Source organism: Mustela nigripes, chromosome 2 (genome assembly GCF_022355385.1).
Source record: "Mustela nigripes isolate SB6536 chromosome 2, MUSNIG.SB6536, whole genome shotgun sequence".
NCBI lineage: Eukaryota > Metazoa > Chordata > Mammalia > Carnivora > Mustelidae > Mustela > Mustela nigripes.
In genome coordinates, this window is record NC_081558.1 from 32,478,226 (window position 1) to 32,504,424 (window position 26,199).

The following is a 26,199-nucleotide window of genomic DNA, read 5'->3' on the forward strand; positions in this document are numbered from 1 at the left end:
GTAAGAATCCCTGTATCCAGGAAAGATTCAGTTACTTTCCAGATTCCTCCCCCAACTCAGATTTTGTGCCTCTGGAAGCAGGTATGAGAAGGTAGGAGCTGTTTTTTTGTTTTGTTTTGTTTTGTTTTTGAAGCGTCCAATGATACTCAACAAATACAAGATCGATAGCTTTTTTCCCCCAGCAGGGTTTTATGTTATCAGAGAGTCATGAGTCATGACTGTAACAACTTAATGTTTACATCTTTAAGAAGTTCATTAGAAAATCTGCTACAAAGTACTGTAGCAAATTTTAAAAAAAGATATTCATACTCCATTAAATATAAGCAAACCTAACTCTATGAGACAAAGCACCAAAACGAAAAGAATTCCCTATTGGGCTAGAAATTTACTTCTCATTTAGCTAATAACTCTCACCATTTCCCAATTATTTCATTTTTTAGAAAACTTCCTGACACCTCTCTCAGATGACATGCATATATATTAGTCCCACTTAATAGTGAGGGAAAGAGCATACATTTTTCTCAAACCAAAGACAATGCAGAATTAGCACAATTCAGTCCAGAATTTGAGTATCTGGCTCCCAGTCTCCCTGTTAGAGCTGGTACCCCAATACTACATGGTACCCCAATACTACATGGTACCCCAGCATGAACAAACAGACTTGAAGCGATTTAATATTGCTGAGGTCGTTTGACAGGGACATGATATCTACCATGTGGGGATATCTACCATTAGGGACCTAATGTAAGTAAAAACTCTTAGACCAATGCCAGAGACATGGTTTTTGTGTTGGGAGATGTTTGTTAACTGTATAGTCACACAGCTGAGGCTCTCTGTGGCTGAAAATATTTAGTTTTTGCTAATTAAAATTCTCACTGTCCTTAAAATGTCAACTTTATAAACCAGCTATCCTAAAAGGAATTTCTAAGCTCCTGTGAGGAAGAAATTAACTATATTTCTTTATAGTATACCTATACAGTAGTATACTTTATAGTATACCTTTCTTAACTGTAGATTATACGTGATGGCTAATCTGTTAATCACAGAAACTCTAGCCCTTTGGATACATTCCAACTCTAACTTTCCTCACTCTGGTCTCCTGAGGCAGGAATGGCTGCCTTGTTGAAATGCCACCCTATTCTTCATGGTCAAATCTATACCTCCTATTTAAAGGTCTAAAGGAATTTACTAGATTTTATGCAAAACAAAGAAAAATCCCCAAAAGAGCCTATTAAAATAAGTTTGGGAAAACTGAGTTAAAGAAAACTAAGCAGTTTATTTTAATACAGGACTTGTCAGAGCCTTTACTTTATGTTGCTGAGCCTTGTGACTCTAAGCAGGGCTAGACCAGGAAGAAAAAAAAAAATTGTTTTTTAATAAATTGACTATAAACCTCCTTTTTCTGCCCCTCCAGACCATTCTCTTGGAATTGTGCTGGAGCCCTTGTGTATTGGGAAATGCTGGTAGATCAGTTTTCAAACTGAGCTCCAAGAAATCCTTGAGTTTCACAAAAATATTTCAGAAATCAAGGAGAGAGAGAGAGGAAGCTGACTAAGCAGGACTCTGGCCCACCACAACTGCTTAATGAAAGCCATGCTTCTTTTGTGCTATAAATACTGGGTTTTCTTTTCACAGAAAAGAAAACAGGTGTTTTCTTAAAATATGCTTGAAGGTTCCTAGTTTCAAAATATACCTATTATATGTTGAACTAAATTGGAGATATCTCTATATATGCATCTTGCTTCACTTCTAGAATAGCACACTGCACATAGGTGCCTTCAAAAAGCATTTGTTGAATAAAAAACTTGCTTAATAGATTATTTGCCTCTAAACAAGGTTAGCACAGACATAGAAATCAACATACAACTATATCTGTGACATCTTTTGAGAAAATTATTTTTAAAAGTAAGGGTAATTAAATCACTTTAAAAAGAAAACAATACAGATCCCAAATCAGAATAATTCCTTGGTGAATTTACACTGTTTCACCTCACGTTCTAGCTATGCTCTGTTTCTAAAGAATAAAAAGGAAAAGCCAATTTCATAATGAAACTAAGTGACTATAGTTAGGAAATGTTTTCTTCTCTGTATCTTTTGCTCAATCTCTTCTCTAAAAGAGGGACCTCACTGCGTCCAGAGGCTGGATGTCTGAATGAAAGCCTTGTCTATTTACAGTCAGGAACCATCTGGATTTTGGAAAATCTTGTGAATGAAGGCAATGGAGGGAGACCCTTCCAGATAAAGATGTTACTCAGGAAAGTTTCTTAAGCTAATGAATGCTCTGCTTCAGTGGGTGGGCTGGAAAGGGCTCATTCCTCCAATTCCCAGCAGGAAAGGAGAAGACTAGATGTTGGATGTTGCCCAGAAAATGTGTGTGGTTAAACCCAAGATGCATGTCAGCTATGGGTAAAGAGGGGGCACTGTGCCACTCAGCTTTCTAGAGTCAACTAGTTTTGAGGCTCTTCAACCCTGAAATTTCTGTTATGATTCAAGAAGTGACTTTCACTCTCTCAGATCAAGGGGATACTCCCTGATGCAAAGGAAGAAAAGTTTTAGGTCACTCGGAATCAAATGAAAATGCAAAAAGGAAACATACACATGGCCCAGCTCATGGGCTATTGTGAAAGCCGTACTCAATCCACTGTCTTCACTAATAGAACAGCTTCTGTAGGGATCACAGATGGTGCCCAGCTCAGCAAGACCTGTTCAAAGGAAAGCGAAGAAGGATTTACTTGAAAAAGCAATTGTGGCTTGGAATAAAAATGCAGGAAAGTGTTGTAGCCCTAGAGGAGGGGCATAGGAGACTCACCTAAAGTATCACACTTGTCATGAGCTCTGCAGATATCCTGTCTGAAAGCAAAACAGACTTAGGGCCATGATAACATCAAAGAGTCAATGTCAACACAAGTAAACAGTTGACCGTCTTCTAGACATTCACTACAGCGCCCACCTTGCGGGGGAGGAGGTTACAAAGAGGAAACTGACGAGGCGGAGGGTTTCTAACTCAAAAAACCTTGGGAACCAGTGACATAGGGATTAAAAGCTACATCGAGGATTTCTTCTGCCACAGGGGGAGCTATAGAGTCAGTGAAAAACCTCTCCAACCTGGGCTTTCCCTCCTACTGTGTGTTCCTGAAAAGGCTCTAAATACCTATGGCATCAGCTCACCTACTAGTCAGTGACTGTGACTTTCTCCAAGGTGGCCAAGGGGAATTACAACCAGGACAGCACTCTTCTTTGTTGCCCTACACGGCATTTTAAATAGCTTTGAGTTTGTCACTACCATGTAAAAATTGGAAGATTTCACTTCAAAGAAAAACCCGAATTTCTGACTTTTTGCAAAATTACAGAAGTTGGCGACACCAGACGCCTTTGTGGCGTGGTAACAACCAGCTCCATCTGAAGAGCATCTGCCTTTCATCTAAGGGTGTTTACTGTTGGGCCCACCTGACATATCGATTGCCTTCTTGGCACCTGTTGGCTCCTGTTATGCCATCGGGATGACTTTGCTCCCCCAACCCCAGAAACATTGTTGGTTATCACAATCGAGAGGAGAGGCTACTGATAGGTAGTAGGAAGAGACTGTAGATGCTGTTGAACATCCTGCAATGCACAGGACTAAGGGTTTGTGAACCTTATGCGAGGGGCTGGTTACCAAGAATATATGACCTTGTCCGACCAACGTGACTGGAAAACTGGAAGATTTGAGGAATGAGAAATCCATATACCTGGTTACAAGAACAGCAGTATCATGCTGGATTCCACCTTGAGAATTCTTCGAGTGTTGCCACTGGCAAAAATTTTTTAAAGTTGCCTGGGCATTAAAAGAAATGGAAGGTCCTTCCTAAATGCAGAAAAGAATTATGATTGGCCCATTGTACCAACACCAATGAGACATGCCATTTCGGATACATGTACAAGAAAGAAGAAAAAAAAAAACTTGATTACCTGTTCATTATGAATCACAACTAAGTTCACAATAACAATATTAATTAAATTTCCAATACTTGGGTCTTTATAGATAGAGGCTACCTGCAACCGAGATAAATTTTTCAAGGTTAATTGTGAACTCTGTGTAAGCAATAAGCAATTCACTTCTTACGCCCTGGCTCCAATTCTTTCCATGTTTTCATGCAAACATATGCATTTGGTAGGTTCGAATTTGCATTCACTCAACAAACATTTCTTAACACTCTCTTTGAAAAATTCATAGATGGCAGTTTCAGATAAGAATGAATCCCAACAAGTTTAAATTTCAAAGCATTTTCCTCAGAAACTGCATTGCCACACAACTTAACAGTTCTTTGGATATTCATATAACACTGGATATTTATTTTTGATCAAGCTCTTTCATCCCAGTAGAAGTCCCAGATTGCCCAAGTATGGAATCTCACATTGAGTACGTTGCTAATACAGCTGTTCTTCATGTTTAACTCTCCTTTGTGTGCTTCACAACCTAGTAACCCATTTGGTTTGGTTTGGGTTGGGTTGGGTTGGTTTTCATTATTATCATTAACTGTGAGAGTTAACGTTCATTGAATGCTTATTGTGTTACTAGATCCTTGCTGAAAATTGCACACACTTCGGCATTTGGTCCCCAGAGCAAAACTCTAGGCTATCACAATCTTTGCACAACAGGTGAGAAAACTACGGCTCAGAGGATTTAAGTAACTTTCCCAAGACTATAGACCATGCTGAGTGGCAGAGCCAAAATGCTCAACCTACATCAATCTGACCCAAAACCCAGGCTCATAACTGAAATTCTCCTGAGGGGTCTGAATTCATGGGCTGGAAATAGACTTGAGTCTGGGCAAGGTGTGATTAGGTTTTCCTCTCCCTCCTCCAGGACAGGAGAGGGCTAGGGCCTGGGGGGCTGAGCATGGGGAAGGGAAGCGAGGGGGGAGTGCAGGTCAAGTGGGGTGAGGTGTGGGGTGGGGAGCACAAGGGACCGGTTGGTAGGAGTGAGGGGGGAAGGCAAGGAGAAGCAGAGGCCAGGGAGAGGGAAAAAGAACTCTTAAAGCAAAGCTCCCAAACACAGCTGCTTTTCACAATCTTTTGGGGGAATTTGTTAAAAGTAGGTTCTGGTTTACATAAATTAAGGTCAATCTATTGGAATAAATGCTGTGTTGAGCCCTAAAATGAATGAGGGTAGATTGTATGCACTATTATAGAACAATCTCCAACATTTTTAAAAGAAAAGAACAGTATTTAAAATGGTGTATTAGAATGTTCTATTTTGGTTTGAGAAGTATTGTATATGCACACGTATTTGGTCATGTTATCCAATATGGTAGCCACTTGCCACATGTGGCCACTGAGCACTGGACATGTGCCTTGTCTAAAATGAGATGTGCCGCTGAATGTACGACACATACTGAATTTGAAGACTTTGGATGAAAAAAAAAACCTAAAATATCTTATCAGCAATTTTTGAAATGACAGCATTTTGGCAGGAATTGATATACATTATTAACACTAATGTTACTTTTTTTTTTTTTAATTACATATGTGGCTTGCATTATGTTTCTATTGGGCAGTGCTGGTAGACACATAGGCAAAAAAACTTTTAATGGTAGTTGCCTCTGAAAAGGGGCCAGGGTAGGAAATGACCCTTCTTTTTCATGATTAGTCTTTGGTTCTGTTTTTAATTTTATTATTATTATTAATTACTAATTATTATTAATAATGTAAATCTATTGATTTTTCTATTCGAAGTGAAAGTAGGAAAATACAGAGGGATAGATCTGTGGGCCTCATCCCAAGGCTACTTAATTAGACCCATAGTTAGCCACGCAGGTGTGTATGTTAGACAAAGAGCACTGGGATTGGGAAGTGGACCATCTAGACGTCACATGAGTGTCTAAGCCACTTACTAGCTTCACAAGACCATGGGCAAGTGACCTAACTCCTCTGAGGCTCGGTTTTCTTATCTATAAAATGGGAATGAGAATCCTACCTAGCAGAGCTGCCAGGAGAATTAGCAACGATGTCTTTTAACTAGGAAGCACATTGTCTAAAAAAATACACACTCCGCCCTGTCACCGTTATTGTTATTATAAAAAGGCAACCAATCGATCATCTGATGTTCTCTTCAGTCACTTGCCTGAATCGTTGAAATGCCAGCCCTGAGAATGATCCTCCAAAGCACGGGGTGGAAACCCATTTCCCAATGGCACATTTAGGGACCTCATAAATCACCTTCTTTGGAATGTACTTACAATTGACATTAGAGTTAAAATATAGTGTTGAAGGTTTGGTCCGTGGTATAAAACCATTTTGTAGTCTGCCACCACCATCACTTCTACAAACCGTGGATAGGATAAAAAACGTTTTGTTCTTCTGTGGGTCCTCTTTTCCCTGATGCTGTCCGTCTTGTTACTATAGGCAGAAAGGGCCTTTGTTGCTAGGCTGGCTTTTAATACAGCCACATCTTCAGCCAGGCTAGGTCTGTCTCCCAATCTTCTTGTTTTCATTTTCCTCTTGTCTTTGCTGTGACTATTTTTGTGTTCTGTAACAAATCAGAGGGCACACATTACATTTCAGACCACTTCTCTTTCATATTAAGAATTTAATTTGCCATATCTTAGAAGATGATGCCTCTGCTGTCAAATTATAGACAAAATCAAGTTCTACACACTGTGGACTCTACGGGAGAAATTCAATCTGCACTCTCATCTGAGTGACTAAGGAAATGGTTTAAGTGACTTGAAATTAGCTTCCCTTGAAGCTTCCATAAATGCTCACTTAAGGTCTTAGGAAATCAGGCACGAGTTTAAGGGAGACAATTGCCTATGACTCTTCTCATTTGGTAACCAAAGTCTTGCTGGGTTGTAAGCAGTTTCCATTCACTGTTCTTTGCCATAGATACAGTAAGGACCAGCAAGGGTACTGAGGTTTACAGAATGGAAATGGAGATGTTTCCTACACACCACGTTTGATATTTAATGAGATGCAGGAGAAAGAGGCCTGGGAGGTGGCCAGGCTAATGGACCATACAAAGGAACTCTAGAGAACACATGACAAGGTATTTTTCTAGGACCTCATGAAATCAACGTCTTACATGAAATGTAAGAATAGAATCACTGCTATTCATTGCCTCTGAATTTTTTTTTTTAAAGATTTTATCTATTTATTTGACAGACAGACAGAGATCACAAGTAGGCAGAGAGGCAGGCAGAGAGAGAGGGAGAAGCAGGCTCCCCGCCGAGCAGAGAGCCCGATGTGGAGCTTGATCCCAGGACTCTGATATCATGACCTGAGCCGAAGGCAGAGGCTTAACCCACTGAGCCACCCAGGTGCCCTGCCTCTGAAGTTTTAATTAATTTAGTTTAGGGCTCCATTAAGGAAGTGGATTAAACTCAGAGAGGATAAACAGACCATGGAGGCCATGGTGTGTAATGCCAGATTAGCTCTACTCATTCTGACTCTTGCCTAGCTACGTCCTCAGGTCTATACAATCTTGCTGCTCAAAGTGGGGTCCGCGGACCAGCAGCACAGCAGCCCCTACAAGCCTGTAAGGACTGCAGACTCCTTCGCCCCACTCCAGACCCGAAAAATCAGACCCTCCAGTTTAACAAGACCTCCAGGGGATTCATATTCATGGTAATGCTTTGAGAAGCGGTGGTCCAGAATGTGGCTTGAAGCTTGTGTTGCTGGTGAAAATGTTCAAACTCAAAGTCATCAACCACACTATACACCGAATAAGCATGAAGAGTGCCTGCCCAAATAGGCTCGGAGTAAAAACAGAATTTCATCCGTTATCTTGCCTACCATCTCCTAAATGTGTTTTAAAGTTTTAATGCCAGCACCCTGTAGTCTAAGACAGACCACAGAGTTGTACAACTGACAAGTATGTTTATCTAAGATACAAAGAATAAAATTTATTACATGAATAACAACAACAACAACAAAGGGTAAGCCAGAGTTGTTTCCTATTTGCAGGGTTCAAATATTTGACCATAAAAACCATTGCTAAACAACCCATTTAGGCCAGGATGTATATTTTGCCCATTTTAGCAGGCGTTAAATACTGAAATCAGTCCATACTCTCATAACTTGTTTTGTGGTCCAGCCATAGCCCACAGAGCTAGCCCAAAGTCTGGTACACAGTAGGATTCAATATCATATTCTTTTCTGCCAGTCTCTCCTGAGTATATCCACATATGTTATACCCATGCTACATGGGTATTTAGGCCGTCCATTTTTAAGTTATCAAAATGACTATGGAATACATACTGATCAAGTACTTACTATGGGCCAGGCATTGGACTAGGCTCTTTTGTGTATGTTATCTCACAATTACTCTCAAAATGAGAAAATTAACCTCTACTTTACACATGAGGAAACTAAATCTCAGAGAGGTTGAGCAACTTGTCCAAAGTCACACAGCAGAAAGTGGTGGTATGAGGCATCAGACATGGGTTTGATCAATGGCCTAAAACGTGCTCTATTGGAGCAAGATTTCTCAAAAACTAAGGATTGAAATGGGCTCATGGTTTGGTTAAATCTCAAGTGAACAAAAGAGAGCATGTGGATATTTTCACAAAGACCAGCTTTTTACAATAGGTGTTTGGTGGCCATGTTGAAAAGTACATAGTTTTTAATATATTAAGAAACAGTGTCATTCATTTTATGAAAAACAAATACTCCTGTTTAACGTCTTCCATAAAGGCTTAATCTAATTGTTATATGCAGTAAAGTTGCGAAGGCTTTAAAGTCTCTCTTCTTCTCCTACTTTCTATTTCACTATTTTGTGCTCTAATCTTTATTGTTTTCTTCTCTCTGCAGGCTGTAGTTTTGTTTTCTCTTTCTTTTCTAGTGTCTTTTAAAAAAATATTTATTTATTACTTGAGAGAGAGAGAGAGCACAAGCAGGGGGAAAGGCAGGAGGAGACAGGGAGAGAAACTCAAGCAGACTCTGTGCTGGGCACGGAGCCTGAGCTGGGGTTCAATCTCAGGACCCTGAGACCATGTTCTGAGTGGAAACCAAGAGTTGGATGCTTAGCCAATTAAACCACCCAGGAGCCCCCCACCCCTTTTTGACTGTCTTAAAGGAGAAGATTAGATGATTGATTTGAGATATTTCTTCCTTTTTTTAAATAGATTTTATTTATTTGTCAGAGAAAGAGAGAGCAAGAGCAAGAAAGAGCGAGCACAGGCAGACAGAATGGCAGGCAGAGGCAGAGGGAGAAGCAGGCTTCCCGCCGAGCAAGGAGCCCAATGTGGGACTCGATCCCAGGATGCTGGGATCATGACCTGAACTAAGGCAGCCGCTTAACCAACTGAGCCACCCAGGCGTCCCATATTTCTTCTTTCTTAATAGAGCCTTTGATTGCTCTAAATTCCCCTCTAGGCATTGCTTGACTTGCATCCTATAAATTCTGGTATGTTCTATCTTCATGCTTACTCATCTCAAAGTATTTTCCAACCTCCCTTTTGACCTACTGGTTATTTTAGCATGCTGTTTACTTTTCACATATTTATGAGCTTCTTATTTTTTAATGTTTTTGATCTCTACTTTTTTCCACTGTAGTCAGGAAAGGTACTATGTATTACCTCTATTCTTTTAAATGTACTGAGTTATTCTTCTTATTATTTTTTATGGTCTCATGTATGATCTATTCTGGAGAACGTTCCATATGCACATCAGAAGAATTTGTATTCTGCTGTCACTGCACAGAGTGTTGTACAGATATCTGCTGGGTGTAGTTGATGTACAGTATCTTCCAAGTTTTCTATTTCCTACTGATTTTCTGCCTCCCTGGTCTAACCATTACCGAATATGGGGTATTAAAGTTTCAACAATTACTGGTGAATTGTCAGCTTGTCCCTTTATTTCTGTCAGTTTTTGCTTCATGTATGTGGTGCTCTGTTAGAATGTGCCCCTATATTCATAATGGCGAAATCTTCCTAGTGAATTGGCCCTTTTTTATTATAAAACATGTTGATAAACTTTATCAATAAAGTAATGTGAAAGAAGCCAGTCAGTATATGATTCTAGTCAAACAAAAGTTCACAATTAGGAAATCAAAAGAGACAGAAAGTAGATTAGTTGTTGGAGGTGGGGTGGCGAGATCAGGGGTTGGCAGCTGAAGCGTACAGTGTTTCTTTTTCAAGTGATAAGGATGTTCTAAAAGGGATGGTGATGAGGGTCACACATGTCTGTAAATACACCAAAAGCCATTACAGCGGACACTTGCAGCGGATGAATAGTATGGTATGTGAATTTTATCTCAATAAAGCTGTTTAAAAAAGAAAATATGTCACTTAGTTTGTGAAAAAGAAATACTCTTTACTTAGAGTCTTCTATAAATATTTTGATTTACCAGGTTTATTTGGAAGAAAAGTATACCTACAGTGAGAAAAACACTCAGCAAATGCTGTATTCACTCTTTTTGACCATTCAGGGGGGAAAATACACTCTCAGAGACTCACCAGGGGGGACGTGTAACATAGGAATATCTAGACGGGAATCCAGGCTAACTAGATTGACTAGAAACAGGGTTACTTACTTAAATAACAAAGCTGAAAAAATTCAGGCACTGATCACAACAAGACTACAATTTATAACAGAACAATGCATGTAAGTTCTAACATACCTGGAAGACCATTTTTTCACTCACAAGTAATCTATCTGTGTATCAAAGAAACAATTCCGTCTACTTTAGGTGGCATGAAAAACCAGGAATAAAATTACTTCTTCAGAATCAAAAACAACGTGTTCTGATATATAATACTTCCTGGTGTTTTACCCATCTGATCTTTTATCCTAACAAGTTACTATCCTATTTAATGACCCAATTAGCTCAACCAATTTCAAACACATTATCCATTTTAACAGGCAACTTTAAATTTAGCATTAAAAATAGTATGAGCTTTAAAGATTCAGATATTCACAATGGCTACAAATGCATGAACGTTGTTTCCAAGAACTGAAAATATGGAAATTGTAACTTGTAGACCTACTCCACTCTCTTGCCTCTGAATAGAATCTGTAACAACAGAGAATAATTTCCACCAAGAGACATATGGTGTTAAGGTAAAAAGAAAGTCATCCACATTTCTCTTTAACGACCTTGGAGCATAACAGAATTGAGGCCAGTGTTTCAAATGGGTAATGTCACTTTGCTACTAATTTTATCAGAACGGGCTATGTAATGAAATGTCACTCTGGTGGAAAGCACAGTACAAATTGTGTAATTTCGCTCTTCCTTTATTTTTTTTCTTTTCCTCACACACAGCTTTACATATATTAGTACTTTTTAAAATTTTTTATTTTTTATTAACATATATTATTAGCCCCACGGGTACAGGTCTGTGAATCGCCAGGTTTACACACTTCACTGCACTCACCAGAGCATGTATCTTCCCCAATGTCCATAGCCCAACCACCCTCTCCCTACCTGCCCCCGCCCCCCGGCAACCCTCAGTTTGTTTTGTGAGATTAAGAGTCTCTTATGGTTTGTCTATTAGTACTTTTTATTGAGAGATAATTTATAGGGGTTGCTAGGTGGCTCAGTTGGCCAAATGTCCGACTCTTGATTTTGGCTCAGGTCATGATCTCAGAGTCCTGAGACTGAGCCCTGCATCGGGGTCCATGCTCACTGGTGAGTCTGCTTGAGATTCTCTCTTTCCCTTCCCCTCAGACCCTCCCGGTCCTTTCTCTCTCTTTAAAAAAACGGAGAGGGAGAGAAAATTTATACAAGCATAAAATTCACCCTTTTAAAGGGTATAATTCAGTGGTTTTTAACATATTCATAAAGTTGTGCAACCATCACCATTATCTGATTTTAGGATATTTTCCTTGCCCTTTAAGGAAACCCTGTACCCATTAGGGGTCATTTCCCCATTACTTCTTTTCCTCTAGCCCCTGGAAAGCACTTATCTAGGTTTTATATCTATGGATTTGCCTGTTCTGTCACTTCATATGAATGGAGTTCTACAATATGTGGCTTGTGACTCGCTTCTTTCACATTTTATTTATTCACTCTTTAATTGCTGGACATTTGGGTCTAACAACTCAGTTGAATAATACTGCTATGAACATGCCATGTGCAAGTTTTTGTGTGTCCATGTTTCCATTTCTTTTAGGTATATACCTAGAAGTAATTTCTGGGTCATGTAGTAACTCCATGTTTACCATTTTAGGGAACTGCTAGATTGTTTTCCAAAGTGGCTGCACCCTTCTCTTGTCTCTTCTTGGAGTTCAGACATGATGCTTGAAAACAGGAAATCAGGGGTGCCTGGGTGGCTCAGTGGGTTAAGCCTCTGCCTTTGGCTCGGGTCATGATTCCAGGATCCTGGGATCGAGCCCCACATCGGGCTCTCTGCTCAACGGGGAGCCTGCTTCCTTTCTCTCTCTCTCTACCTGCCTCTCTGCCTACTTGTGATCTCTGTCTGTCAAATAAATAAATAAAATCTTTAAAAAAATAGGAAATCATTCTTTCAAGGTTGTTCTCCTTTGAGGAGTCTTCAAAAATTAATTACATTTAGTTAACTAAATAACTTATGAGCAACCTGTCCTAGTTCCAATCTTAAAACAGCATGTTGAATGACAGAAGATACACAGATGGCAAACACATGAAAATATGCTCAACATCATATACTATCAAGAAAATGTAAATTAAAACAACATTAAAATACCACCACACATCAACTACAATGGCCCAAATCTGGAACACTGACAACACCAAATGCTGGCAAGGATGTTGAACAACAGAAACTCTCATTCACTGATGGTGGGAATGCAAAATGGTACAGCCACTTTGGAAGATAGTTTATCAGATTCTTACAAAACTAAACCTACCATGTGATCTAGCAGTCATGCTCGTTGGTATCTACCCGGAGGAGATGTTCGCAGAAGAAGCTGCACATGGATGTCTATGGCTAGTATTCATAATCATTAACACTTGGGAGCTACCAAGATGTCCTTCAGTACACAAACTGTGGTAGCACCGGGCAATGGAATGCTATTCAGGGCTAAAAAGAACTGAGCTAGCAAGCCATGTAAAGACATGAAGGAAAAGACATGAAGGAACCTGAAACGTATACTGCTAAGTGAAAGAAGCCAATCTGAAAAATGCTCTCTGCTGCATGATTCCAACTATCTGACATTCTGGAAAAGGAAAACAGCAAGGACAGTAAAAGATCAGTGGTTGCCGGAGGTTGGGGTACAGAGATATGGACAGACAGAACACAGAGGATTTTCAGAGCAGTGAAAATACTTTGTATGAAATCGTAATGATGGATACATGTTATTTTTAAACTTTTGTCCAAATCCATACACTATAAAACACTTAAGAGGAAATCATAATATAAATATGGACTTTAGGTGATGATGATACAACCAGATGAGGTAATCATTATCATGTCAATGTAGATTCACCAGCTGAAACAAAGGTACCCTCTGGAGATGGATGTTGATAATAGGGGAGGCAATGCACAGGTAGGGGCAGGGGAATAGATGGGCAATAAACTTAATACAAAAAAAAAAAAAAAAAACAGAAAAGCCTATGATACCTCCAAAAATCAAAAGCACATTTGCATTCAGAGAAAAATGCAATACTTTGCACCCTGAACCGTTGCATGTACGGATAAACACATTCAGGCAGGTTGAACAGTGGAAAGTGGCACCAAGGCCATGTCATAGTCACTCCAGTTGTAACACTGTATATCAGGAAGATGAGTTAATATTGGCTTTTCCAACTGTTCTGGCCTTGCTGACCAGTAAGGAGAAGCAGAGATGCTTAGGCCAGCACAGCTGCTCCAAAGGAGCAACCCTCAAGCTCTTTTTGACCTTGGGCAAATAACTGACTCCCATTCTCCCTCTGGCCTCCCACTTAGAAACCTGAATAAGAACATTACCTATGTCATAGGCTTGCTCTGAGGAATGGTTGGAGATCATGCACACAAAATGCCCAGCGCATAGGAAGCGACCCAAAAATATTGTTATGTTTTCTACCTTTCCCAAGTAATAAAGTCAGAACTAAAAAAGGAAGCATTTCAGGGAGAGTGACATTATAAAAATATTTTTCTGGATTACAGTAACAATTCCAAAGATATAAACTGTTTACATCCTAAGTGATCTTTTCTAAGTCACTTCTCTGGATGTCCGTTTCTCTGACCTCTTAAAGAGGTCACAAATCCCTGCTGCTACATTAAGGTGGTCTTGAGAATTAAATAACAAAGTGTACAGAAAATGCCACCTGGGTGGCTCAGTCAGGGAGGCACTGGCTCTTGATTTCGGCTCAGGTCATGATCTCTCTCTCTCTCCTTATGTGCCCCTCCCCCGGCTCTTGTGCTCATTCGCTCAAATCAATCAAGCAAGCAATCAAGCAATCTTAAAGAAAGAAAGAAAGAAAGAAAACTCCTTCTATATTATAAGTTGAATTTTAGAAATTACTTCTTGAACACCCATTTTATGCCAGGTACCGAGCTAGATAAGTGGATATAAACAATGGAAACAATGAAACAAAAATAAAACTTGGGGCCGATCCTTAAAAAGAAAGAATAAAAATAAATTTAAAAAATAAGAATAAAGATAAATAAAATAAATAAAAATTTAAGATGGCCTCATTACTTAAAACCTCATAGTAAAAAAAAAAAAAAAGAAAGAAAGAAAGAAAGAAAAACAACTGTAATATTCAGTTATTTTTTGGTAAAAAAACATCTTCAAGGAGCTTCATGTCACATTGCCATGCAATAAAACGCCTGTCATATTCTTAAGTAACTGGAATCATTTTAGAAAATAACAACCAGGCCTGGTTATTCAGCAGTTACTCATTGAGAGTTTCACATCCACCGGGGCTGGGCTAAGGAGATTCAAATGTTAACTTGAGCAGTTGGGAAGTTAATTATTGCTCTCTATTTTTATAAGGTTTATCAAAATTTAACTGAACTTCCTTAAGGCACTGAGCCACCTTGTGACCTCACGGTCCAAGTGGGCAGAGAAGTCACAGCACAGAAGCAAAGGGAGGACTGCCCCCCTTTCTGCTCTACCCTGCCTTGACAGCCAGAAGGAAGCTGGACGGGAATCCCGAGTGGTTTTGCACTTGGCTTCTGGAGGTGGACCAGCTCTTGTTGGTAGCCCTGCCCTAGCACTACTCTAGCCTCAGAGGCTCAGTTATCCCATCTGTAAAATGAGGATAATAACAGTTCTTTGTAGGGTTGACCATGAGGATAAAAGAGACAGCAAGTTAAATGCCCTTGGGACAAAGCAGGGCACACGGGAAGGATTCATGAAGTATTTATGGTGATCATAATGACTGTTAATTTCTCTCTCAGGCATTTGAGGTCTATCCCCTCCGTAGGAATGAGGATGTTGATATTAAGGTTGCTCATGTAAAACAATGCTATTTCAGAAAGAATCTTCTACAAGAAAGGAGGGATGTGGAGGAGGAGGCTCAAGGATGCAGACCCAGTCCCTGCCCCCTTAGAACTCCCAGCCAGGAAAGCGCACATGCGGGCGGATGGGGGCAAGACATGTTCTGGAGATGAAATTGGACGCAAACTAGTGCCACTAACACTTCTACCTGTCTGTGGCTCCAACAGCCGCTAACATACAGGGAACCCAAAGCAGAGGCCGGGGGCAGTTCCCCGGGCTGTCTTTGCTCTACTCATATCTAAGATCTGCACGAATCAGGTCTGTTCAGAGAGTTAATGATGCCTTCAGATGGGGATTCTGCAGGAGAGAAAACACAGTCTACTGGGACCAGAGGAAGATGGATAAACAAGCACAGTGTGTGAAAAAGAGAAAAAAAAAAAAAAAGTAAGACATAAATACACAAACAGCCATAAAACCAATGAATGTTCTAATAATAAAGAACAATGAGTTTCCAGCAAGTGGGTGGGGAAGGAGCTGTGGAGGGAAACCGTCCTGTAAGAATGAAAACTCACCAACGTTTAATTTTTTTCAGGGTCCTCAACTGGCTAGCTTTAAAAACAACAGTGAGCCCCTAGATTCTCGCAAGGACCACGCCCCCAAACTCACTTCTCTGCACACATGGGGGAGCTTGGGGGAAAAAACAAAGGGTGTGCCGAGGCTCTAGGGATGCTCCGAGCTCCGTACCAGCAGGGACTGTGTATGTGCAACGGACAGTGGCGGAAGAGATTTTGCTGAGACTCCTTTTGGCTGGCTGGAACGTTTATGAACGGTCTCCCTGAGAGTGGTTTATGGAACATGAGTCCCCAGAACACATTCCTGAAAACAAATAACATTAAGTGTGCAAAATATTCCACACAGCATTTACATCTGGGACTTTCTCCATGCTCATTAGCATTTTAAGACCTCTGAGAAATCTTGCAGGAGAGCAACTAGTTTACATGTGTTTAACCACCCCGTCACTGGGAAACTGATGGGCTCTTGGCTGCTTTTCAGGGCAGGTGGGTGGTGGGGACTGACGCAGTCCTGGGAAGATAATGAGATGGAGAGAAGCGTGCTAAGGGGCTTTCCTTTCCGGGTGGTGGTGGTGGGTGGTGGTGGGGAAAAGGAGATGCCACTGGCACAAAACACTTGAGAAGCTACTGTTAGAGTTCAAGGGACTGTGGTTGGCTGTGGGTCAGGGGGGTGGGAGGCATATCTGGAGGTCATCCCACCATCTTTCAGCCAAGAAGGGGGTCAAATTTGCTGACTCAGGTACTATACTCAAAGGCCCTGCTACTGCTTTCTCATCCAACTGCTCGCATCCCACTCAACTGAAGCCATAAAGAGGGGCTGCAGTTAACAATAATGCTGGAGGACGTGTGTGGAGACGGTTCCCCTGTGTCAGGACTCTTCTAAGCACTTTCCATGGACTAACCAGATTACTCCTCACAGCAACCCAACATGGTAGGGCCTTTGATGGCCATTTCCAAGAGAGGAAACTGAGGCACACCCGAACTAACTTGAGAAAATATTTAGGGAGTATCTATTTGAGGTAATGTAATAAGCTGAACATACCCAGGCCTGCATTTTACTAAGAAACCGTTTGGTTTTCCTATTACGACCCTACAAAATACTCCTGCAGAAATGTTGGCTGTGACTCATTCGATCTCTTTGCAGTAAAGGGAGGTTGGCCTTTCTGGCAGGGGGTGAGGGGGCCACGCCAGCTGCCCAAAGCCCCACCCCACACTACCCGCGGCCTGCTTTCAATGGCCGCCTCCTGGGCTCCGTGGTGACGCAGCGTGGGATCTTCTTGGCCAGCACTCTCCAGGAGAAATGAAATGGGAGCCACACACAGAAGTTATGCATTTCTAGTAGCACATTTTCAAAACACCAAGAGGACCAGATGAAATTAATTTGAATAATATTTTCTATGTAACCCAATACATCTAGAATATTATCATTTCAACATGTGGCAGTAGCTACATTTCAAAGGCTTAAAAGCCATGCAGGCCACCATCTAGGACGGTACCGTCTAGGCGTTTGCAGAGTGAATACCGGATCCAATAGGCTTATACCAGATGAGTTTGGGTTTGGGACTCAGAGGGACCCGTGCTGAAATCCCAGTTTCCCAACATTCCACCTGAGTGACTTCAGGCAAGTCAATTAAGTTTTTTGTGCCTCAATTTCCTCATCTGTGCAATGAGGATAATAATAGTTTCTCTCTAATAGGGCAGTGGCTGGGGTGCCTCGTTGCAGAGGCTGAGCTGAAATGAAGTGGCTTGGGGCCGGAGGCTATCTGACACTTCAGGGCAGCTGTAGGCAGCCCCAGGCTCTGTGCAGTGCCTGTGGGGGGTCCGAGGTATCACTCCCATTATCAGAGATTAAAGAGCAGTTGTTGCTGGAGCTCTTTAAGAAGGCTTCTAAGCAACTAGGCGGGAGCCTATCTCCCACATTCCTTTGATACACGTCTCCCAGTTTACACACGACTAAGGGCTAGTTTACGCACCGCAGCCTCTAGTACAAATCCGTTCCTGTCCTCACATCCGTGTTTCAGCCACCACGGAAATGAGGGGTCACAGGGACATATTCCAATCTGATCACAAGGGGGGAACCCCTAGGAATGCTTTCCAGCCACAGGCCACCTTCCTGCGGCACCAGGAAGCGGGCCTAGCTCAGACATTTTGTTCCTTTAAGTTCAGCTGTTGCTGGGATGACTTCAATCCCCTAAATGAATTAAAAGCCTGATGCTTTTCTTGGTGGCATGCAACCAGCTTCTTAAAGGAGCTCACTAATTTATTCTTTATCCTTACACATAAAATCAATCCAGCAGCACTGCCACAACTCATGTGATTGCACTTGGGAAACACCGTCACTGCTTCTGCGGACAGCCTCTCCTGGATTTGCAGCTTGGGAAGCGCACAGGATGGGGAAATAAGGAGCCTGCATTCAGGGTCCACGTCTTCCTTCACCCTGGCACCGAGATGATGAATCCCTTAAAAAATGCTCAGCCTCGATCCTCTGATCCATAAAAAGAGGGACTGGAAAAGAAGTTCTCTCTAAAGTTCCTTCCAGTATTAAAATTTTATGAGTTCTTGTCTTTCACAAGATGAAACTGAACAGCGCCGAAAAAGGAGGTCCTAAGATTCAAAATGGGGTCAAGCCTACCTCTCTTGGCCATTACCGTCCTAAAAGAAGGTATCAAAAGAAATAACCAAAACAGGGGGCTGGGTGGGAGGGTAGAAGGAGACAGCATAACCCCAGAGCAGAGAGAGACCCACAGAAAAGAGGTGGGTGGCAGCTGATTTTCAGTAATGGGAAGGGAGCTGTGGGGGGTGGGGTGCCTTCATTATCCACTGCAAATTTTCTCTTTTGGACCTGCTGATACAGATCATAGTTACTGAGACCCATTCCCATTCCCATTCTCTTTAATCTAACTTGTTACCATGGAATAGCACAGATGTGAGAATAAGGACAGTGGTTTCAAAGAGAAAAAAAACAGAGCATACAATCAGTTATCTCTGGAAAAGCCTTATATTGCCCCCAGAGCACAGAACAGGAACTTTGGACTAAAGGAGTCATGTGTCCCATTTTCATGTCCCCTAGAAGCGTGTGGTCATAGGGGGCTGAATCTCACACTACTAACTTCTTCTATATCTATGTCTCTCTCGCTACCCTTTGGCTTTCTCTCCCTGCACGTACACATGTGCCAAAGAACAGTTGCTCTGAGTATCCAAGGCTCCCTCTGTAACTCTTTTCACCCGTGAGTCAAGAAAACACATTCCCACCATAGAGTACGCTGGCTTGAAATTGCAAGTTGTATTTCTAGATACCAACCAGCAATAAACACAGCAGCAGCATCCCTTTCTTTTGGCACAGAAAATGGCTCTGAATAAAGAGTTCTAAATAAGCCTCTCGTGGCCCATCTCTCTGCACCTGTGTCTCAGACAAACTCTACACTGTAATTCTTCCTATCTCCTGCAATGCCATCCTAGGACAGCAGGACATCCACAGTACACAAAATACATGCAATAGAGTATAGAAGCCACGTATGAAAGAAGTGTGTGCAAATTAACAGAATGAAAAGACAAACCACAGACTCGGAGAAAATACTGGCAAAATATTGGCAAACCAAATATCTGATAAGGGGCTCATATCCTGAATATATAAAGTGCTCTCCAACTTCAATAATGAGAAAATAAGCATTCCCATGTTTTTTAATGGGTAAAAGAATTGCTGAGACACTTCACGAAGATACATGGATGGCAAACAAGCATATGAAGAGATGCTCCCATCATTGGTCATTAGGAAATCCAAATGAGATAGCACCACACACCTATTAGAGTGGCAAAAAGTTAAAAAAACAAAAGCACACCAAATACTGGCAATACCAAGTGAAACTTGGATTCATACCCTGCTAGGAGCACTGCAAAGTGGTACGGCCACTCTGAAAAGGAGATGGACAATTTCTTACAAAATTAAACATACGCTTACTTTATAAACTAGCAATCTCGCTTCTGGGTATTTACCCAATGAAAACAAACACACTTCTGTTCACCCAACAACCCATAGCAAATGGTTATAGTGGCGAGCTATAGTGTAGCTGCCAAAAAATTTGTCCCTCAACCGGGTAATGAAGAAACAAAGTCTTGTCTACCCATACAGTGGGGCACTACTCAGCAATAAATAAAAGATAGACTGCCGACAAAGGCCACACAGTGGATGGTCCTTCAATGCACTAGACTGGATGATTCTGGATGATTCTGGATGATCCTTCTGGAAAAGCCCAAACCGCAGAGACAGAAAGCAGGTGGTAGACTACCACGGACACCAGGAATGACTCTCTGAACCGTGGTGATAGTCACATGACCATAAGTATTTACTCAAACTTGCAGAGCCGTGTATCAGGAAGAATGACTGCTGCTGCAGATAACTTATACCCAATAGAAAAATGGAAAGAAAACACTAGCTTCTGAATCCAGAAGCTTTACAGAAAGTGCTCCAGGGAGGAGGAAGGAAAGCTCGTCATATGTCAGGGAGTCCTAATTCCAGGCCCAAACCTAACTTGTCACTTTACAATTCCCAATTGCAAACTGACTCTCAGGGGCTTCAAAACACAGGTGAGTGAAATCCTTGAATAGTAGATAAAGCAGTCTTAGTAAATACTGTATACTGACACTCTTTCTATGGGTAGATTAAAAACAAAAAACAAGAAAACAAAGGAAGAAAGAGGTTTATCAAGGTACTCCAGATAAAAGGTCAAAAAACAGCCTAACCACTCTTTTTTGGGCTCAATGAAATAACTCTGATATGTGGCTCATTCCCGGTAGCTTTGTTCTTGGTACCTGCTCTGGGTTTAGGCCTGACCCCGCTCTTCCAGATGGCGGCAAAGGTGGCCTGACCTTACAACAATAAAGATGAATCAACCAGTAAAAAAGAAGTGGAAAGGGGAAAAAAAGACCGTGGGGAGCAAACCTAAACTGGAAGGAAAACAATAATTTAACAAGCACGACACTGGCCACCAAGTGAGAAGTTATTTAAGAGACAGAACAGCTGGGGCACCTGGATGGCTCAGTCAGTTAAGCGTCTGCCTTTGGCTCAGGTCATGATCCTGGGGTCCTGGGATTGAGCCCCACATCGGGCTTCCTGATCACCAGGGAGTCTGCTTCTCCCTCTCCCTCTGCCCATGCACACACTCTCTCTCTGTTAAATAAATAAAATCTTTAAAAAAAAATTAGAGAGTGGGGCGCCTAGGTGGCTCAGTGGGTTAAGCCTCTGTCTTCAGCTCAGGTCTTGGGATGGAGCCCCGCATCGGCCTCCCTGCTCAGCGGGGACCCTGCTTCCTCCTCTCTCTCTGCCTGCCTCTGCCTACTTGTGATCTCTGTCTGTCAAATAAATAAATAAAATCTTAAAAAAAAAATTAGAGAGAGAACAGCCAATTGCCACATGTAGATCATGTTTTGATCACAATCTAACCAAATGGACTTTACTGTTGCAGGGACAATCAGGAAAATTTTAACATACATACTGTGTGGGTTAGATGGGGCAATTACCGCTGATATATATCAGCATGATATATTTGCATTACGGTTACATAAGAAAATACCCTCATTTTTCAGAGATGTAAATGGGAACATTTAGACAGGAAATGTCACAATACCTGCATTTACTTTCAAATACTCTGGCAAAAAGAAAAAATAAAAAAGCAAACATGGAAAAGTCTCTGCTACCATTAGTGTAGATGGTCTCTTTATGGGGGTTCATCTTACTGTTGCCTCTACGTATGTACGGGTGCTGAAAACCGGTCTTCAATAACATGCATTTTTAAAGACATGATGAAAAAAAGTTAAGCACATAAATGAGCACAGATGAAAAAAGAAAAAACAACAGTTCCTGTATTAGAAATTTCTTTTCTACTCTCCATTTTTTTTTTTTTTTTTTGCTGTAGTATTGCACTATTAATGCTGAGGTTTTAAAAAAAGGCATGTTTTTACATAAATGCCACAAAGAAGATAAAGCTGAGGAAACAGGCTCAAGAATTCAGGTATTCAAAACAGTAATCTCCTTGGAGTTGCCTATGTTGACTATTTATTAAATACAGTCACCGAAGAACTTAAAAAAAAGAGAAAAAAAGGTATAAAGACTGATGGGGAACAAACAGGGGTGCGTGACAGGACGTGAAGCCAAAACAAGTAATCCCAAATGGTGGAAACTATCTTTAAAGATTCCAGTCAACACTGGGTTTGAGGGCTGGCTGTTTCCCCAACCCACCATGGACACGTTCATTCACCTTTCCCAGTTGAGCTTTCTTATTTGTAAATGGGAAACACTGGAGCGTCGTCCTCCCAAAGAGCTCTTGCCGGAGTAAACAGAAGAACCCACCATGGGCTTCCACACGGCCCAGCACATGACTCTTTCAATGCTGCCTGTCTCACAGGCTGAACGGCTATGGGAAAAGGATGTGAAGACCCAGAAAGTGTGTGTGGGAAGGTGTAGGCAGGCTGGCTTCTCACAGAAGTAACTAATTAGCCAACAACCACTGACCTTCTTGGGCCCAGGCAGGACCATGAGGTCAGCTAAAGCTTCTGGCACAGCCTGGAACCCTCCAGCCGCCCCAGCATAGTTTATTACCCACCCCCCAACCCCCGCCCCCCCGCCCCCCACAGGTCTTCGGGAAGGACAGACCTTCGCTGCTCCGTCTCTCACTCCATTTGGGCCCAACTATTGGCCGCTAATCTAATCAGCTAATCTATGCTAAATTATTAACGGGATCCCAGAGGTTAATGTGTAACAAGTATACTCTTCAACAGAGGCCTGGGGAGAGACGCCAGGCCTCAGCAAGTCATTAGGGTCTTGGTGGGAATTCTAGGCACCAGGCAGCCCTCCTCCAATCCAATCAAACTGTCCGCAAGCCTACGAGAAATCCTCCCCATGAGAACAAACCACAGCTGAAAGCAAACAAATCAACAAAGTCCAGAGCAAACAAACCCTCTGAGTAGACCAGGACAAAAAGGTTGTGGAAATTGGGATGTCATCGAGGTTTGTGTCCTTGGGCAAGCCAACTTGATGGACTTCTCTGCCGATGGCAAAATGTAGGTAGAGGTAAACATTAAAATATACAGTCCACATAAAGCCCTTGGAAGAGTGCCTGCCTCCCAATGCGTGCTGGACAAATGAGACCTATTGTTGATAGCATCGAGGGCCTCCATTAAATCAATGAAAATCCAAGGGAGAAGGATTTTCTAGATGACGGCTCACATTTGTGTTCTCCGTGGAGTCAGGCCACAGGGCAGCACATAGGAATCAGATCCCAGTTGAAGTGTCAGCCACACTTCCTATTAGCTGTGTGACTTTGGATAAGTTGTTCAGCCTCTTTGAGCTGTAATTTTCTCAAATGTAAAACCAGGGTAATAATACGTACCCTAGAGCATTGTTGAGCAGATTATAAATGATAATGTATGGAAAATGTGCAGCCCAGTGACTCATGATACACAGAAGACCCAGCAAAGAATGTCTTTAACTATCATCTTGTATTTTCCAGACTTCACGACAGTCACATCCGTGGGAGTCCAACCAAGGGATAATATACTCTCACAGAGTCTCCAGGGCCTCATGCCTAATGGAGACTAACCATGGTAATCCCAGGGTCAGTGCATCATACACAAGGCAACTGAGCAGGGTTGAGATGGAGCCTCGGCTGTGCCCAGCCCCACTGTCCCAAAGAAGCAGATACAAAGCAGGATTCTTATCTGTCTGGTTACAGTGACTGTTTCATTCCAAAAAAATTAAAAAAAAAAAAATGCATGGTCTCATGGCTTAGCTGCTGGTCGCTGGTCACAACTGCCATGGGGCTACAAAGTCACTGTATTCCAGTAGCCCTACTTCTTTTTATCTGTATTTTCTGATGATCGAAAAATTATAGAATTGTGGCAAAACTCTAAGAACATAAAATAAAAAGATAAATGTTGCCTATGTTCCTGTTGACCAGAAATCATCCCTTTTTAATATTTCCATACATACTGCTTCAAATTTTTTCTTTCAACACACGTGTACCACCACACAGCTATCATTTTTAAAAAATGAGATCATACCATATATACTTGTTCATGACCGGCTTGTCTGCTTGAGGGACACATATATGTCAGTGTTGACGTAAATTTGTATGTACGATCATTTTTGATGGCTGCATAGGAATCCACCCAACATAAATTACTGGTCTCTCCTCCTACTGAGGGACACTTGGGTCACTTCCAGCCTTTTGCTATGATAAATACCACCCTACTGAGTATTCTCACACAAATGTCTTCACACAATTGTCCAACTCTTTCCTTAGGAGGGGCATCGACTCTTAAACGCCTTAAATAAAACAAAAAACCAGCAGCTCGTGTTGAGATGGGAAGGTGAGAGAAGCATTCTAGTAATGGAAAAACACTGCCTTTTCAGCCCAGACAAACAAAACAGCCTTCTGTTGGCCTTTCTCTCCCTCACCTAACAGGAAGCTCGTCTATCTATCTCGCTGATAAGAACAACTAAATCCTCTTGTGCAAAATTCAGGGTCAAACAGAGAGTGTCTGTGAGACAGAACTTGGGGTTTCATCTGGAAATGCACTGTGAAGGACCAGCAGGAAGTGGCTTATAAAAGCAATAAACTTTCCTGAATGACTCCCCTAAGCCTGGCACCTGGTCCCCCCCAGGCAGCTCAATGAGCTCTGCTGAGGACCTAATCCGCAGGGGACAGAGGAGTAAGACGTGCATGTGGGGGGTGAAGGGGCAGCGGGGAGAAGATGCCCCACCCCCCATCCTGAATCCTGAAGAACTTACAAACAGGATGAAAATCACAAATAAATGCAGATCCACCTAGCTGGCCCAAATGCACACATGCAGACACAACAGACGATGGCAAAAGAGAGACGCAGTCACTGGGCCAAGAGAAACTTCCAAGAAATGAAATTTTTTTAAAATGCTACATTAGGTACAGAAAAAATAAACACAGAGGAGGGGGCTCTTGGCCCCATAACTTGCTGGCAGGGTGACCCTGTCCAAGTCCCATAAGCCCTTTATGATCTGGTTACCAAGAAGCTCTAAGTTAAGCAGAGGAGACCCGATGAGCTTTGGGTTTTGGCATTGAGTTTTCCTTTCACTTGCGGTGTTGTTTCAATTTCTATTTTCACGACTCTTCTTTTTAATCTCCCATTCAGTAATTGTCTACCATCTGCTAAACACTGTCCTGGGAGCTTTCATTATTTCATACTCATTTAGTCGTAACGACACCCTTGAAAGGCATGTGTTATTCTTACTTTATGCTCTAAATGCGCTTGAGGTCACATAGCTGACAGGAATAAAGAAGGTTCTTGGTTTTATCCTCACAGCACAGAGGAGTTCGGAAATACACCATGGCTGAATGCATATATGAATGAATAAATTAAATCATTGCCTCCTTTCTAAACCCACACAATTTTTATTACATAAAACTCCTTCTGTACCTGTCATTTGAATATAAGTTATCTCAGAATCTGCTTTTGAAAATGAGACATACATCAAGAGTCAGAAATGAGCAGGACTCCATCAAAAGGCAAGAGTACTAACAGCCACAGTGTCTGGTGTGGGGCAGGATCTTATTATCTAGCAACTAAGGATTATACCCAGCTCAGAAGTGGACTTGTGGGGCTGTGCTCCTAGGATAGGGTGATCTTAAACTCTGAAGGGCTGGTGTTGATTATACAGCTGGTCACTCCTGGAAATAAGCAACCTAATGTCCCAGAACTATAGTTTGCTCATCTGTACAGAATAAGCCTGTTGGCCTAGAGCTAACGACTACAGTTTCCTCCAGAAAATCTTCTGTCAGCCCATAAGCCATAGAAAACGGTGACGAAGAATGCCAAGTCCACGGCAAGGCAAGTGGCAGGTCATGGGTAGTGATTATTAGCAGAGAGGCTCACATTTAGTTGAACTTCTGGATTACATGGGGCACTCAGTAAACACACCAATTCTTGCTTCCTCTCACTAGCTTGAGATAGAGGGTGTATGTCTGTGTGTGTGGTGTATGTGTGTGTGTGTGTGTGTGTGTTTAAAGAACCAGTGTTTTTATGAGGCTCTCAGGATGCTTCTAAAGTTTACCCTTGGCTACCAACCACTGCTGTAGGGGGAAATCCCTAAAGCTGACTGGATTAATATTCGTAGAGGATATTTTCTGCTCTGGCTAGAGGGGCTTCTCTCTGCAGCACCCCCCCACCACCACCACCACCACCTACTTTCTTTCCCTGTGCACAGGCTACCTGGTTTTGGATGCTTCTGTGACCTGCTGGTCCGTCCCTGTAATGGCTGCTGGTGAATTTTGCCATA

At 41.9% G+C, this 26,199-nt stretch overlaps 1 protein-coding gene across 5 annotated transcripts in view; it reads right to left on the reverse strand.

The window, feature by feature from the left end:
• The window catches only part of ADAMTS9 (ADAM metallopeptidase with thrombospondin type 1 motif 9), a 164,252-nt gene that overhangs the window by 129,408 nt on the left and 8,645 nt on the right, over positions 1 to 26,199 (reverse strand). For all 5 annotated transcript variants that reach the window (XM_059390103.1, XM_059390104.1, XM_059390099.1 and 2 more), the window contains exons 4-8: positions 6,219 to 6,508; positions 3,949 to 4,032; positions 3,729 to 3,844; positions 2,810 to 2,850; positions 2,597 to 2,702 (exon numbers count right to left, since the gene is read on the reverse strand). In XM_059390103.1, coding sequence (XP_059246086.1) covers positions 2,597 to 2,702; positions 2,810 to 2,850; positions 3,729 to 3,844; positions 3,949 to 4,032; positions 6,219 to 6,508 — 637 coding nt within the window. The remainder of the gene's footprint in view (positions 1 to 2,596; positions 2,703 to 2,809; positions 2,851 to 3,728; positions 3,845 to 3,948; positions 4,033 to 6,218; positions 6,509 to 26,199) is intronic.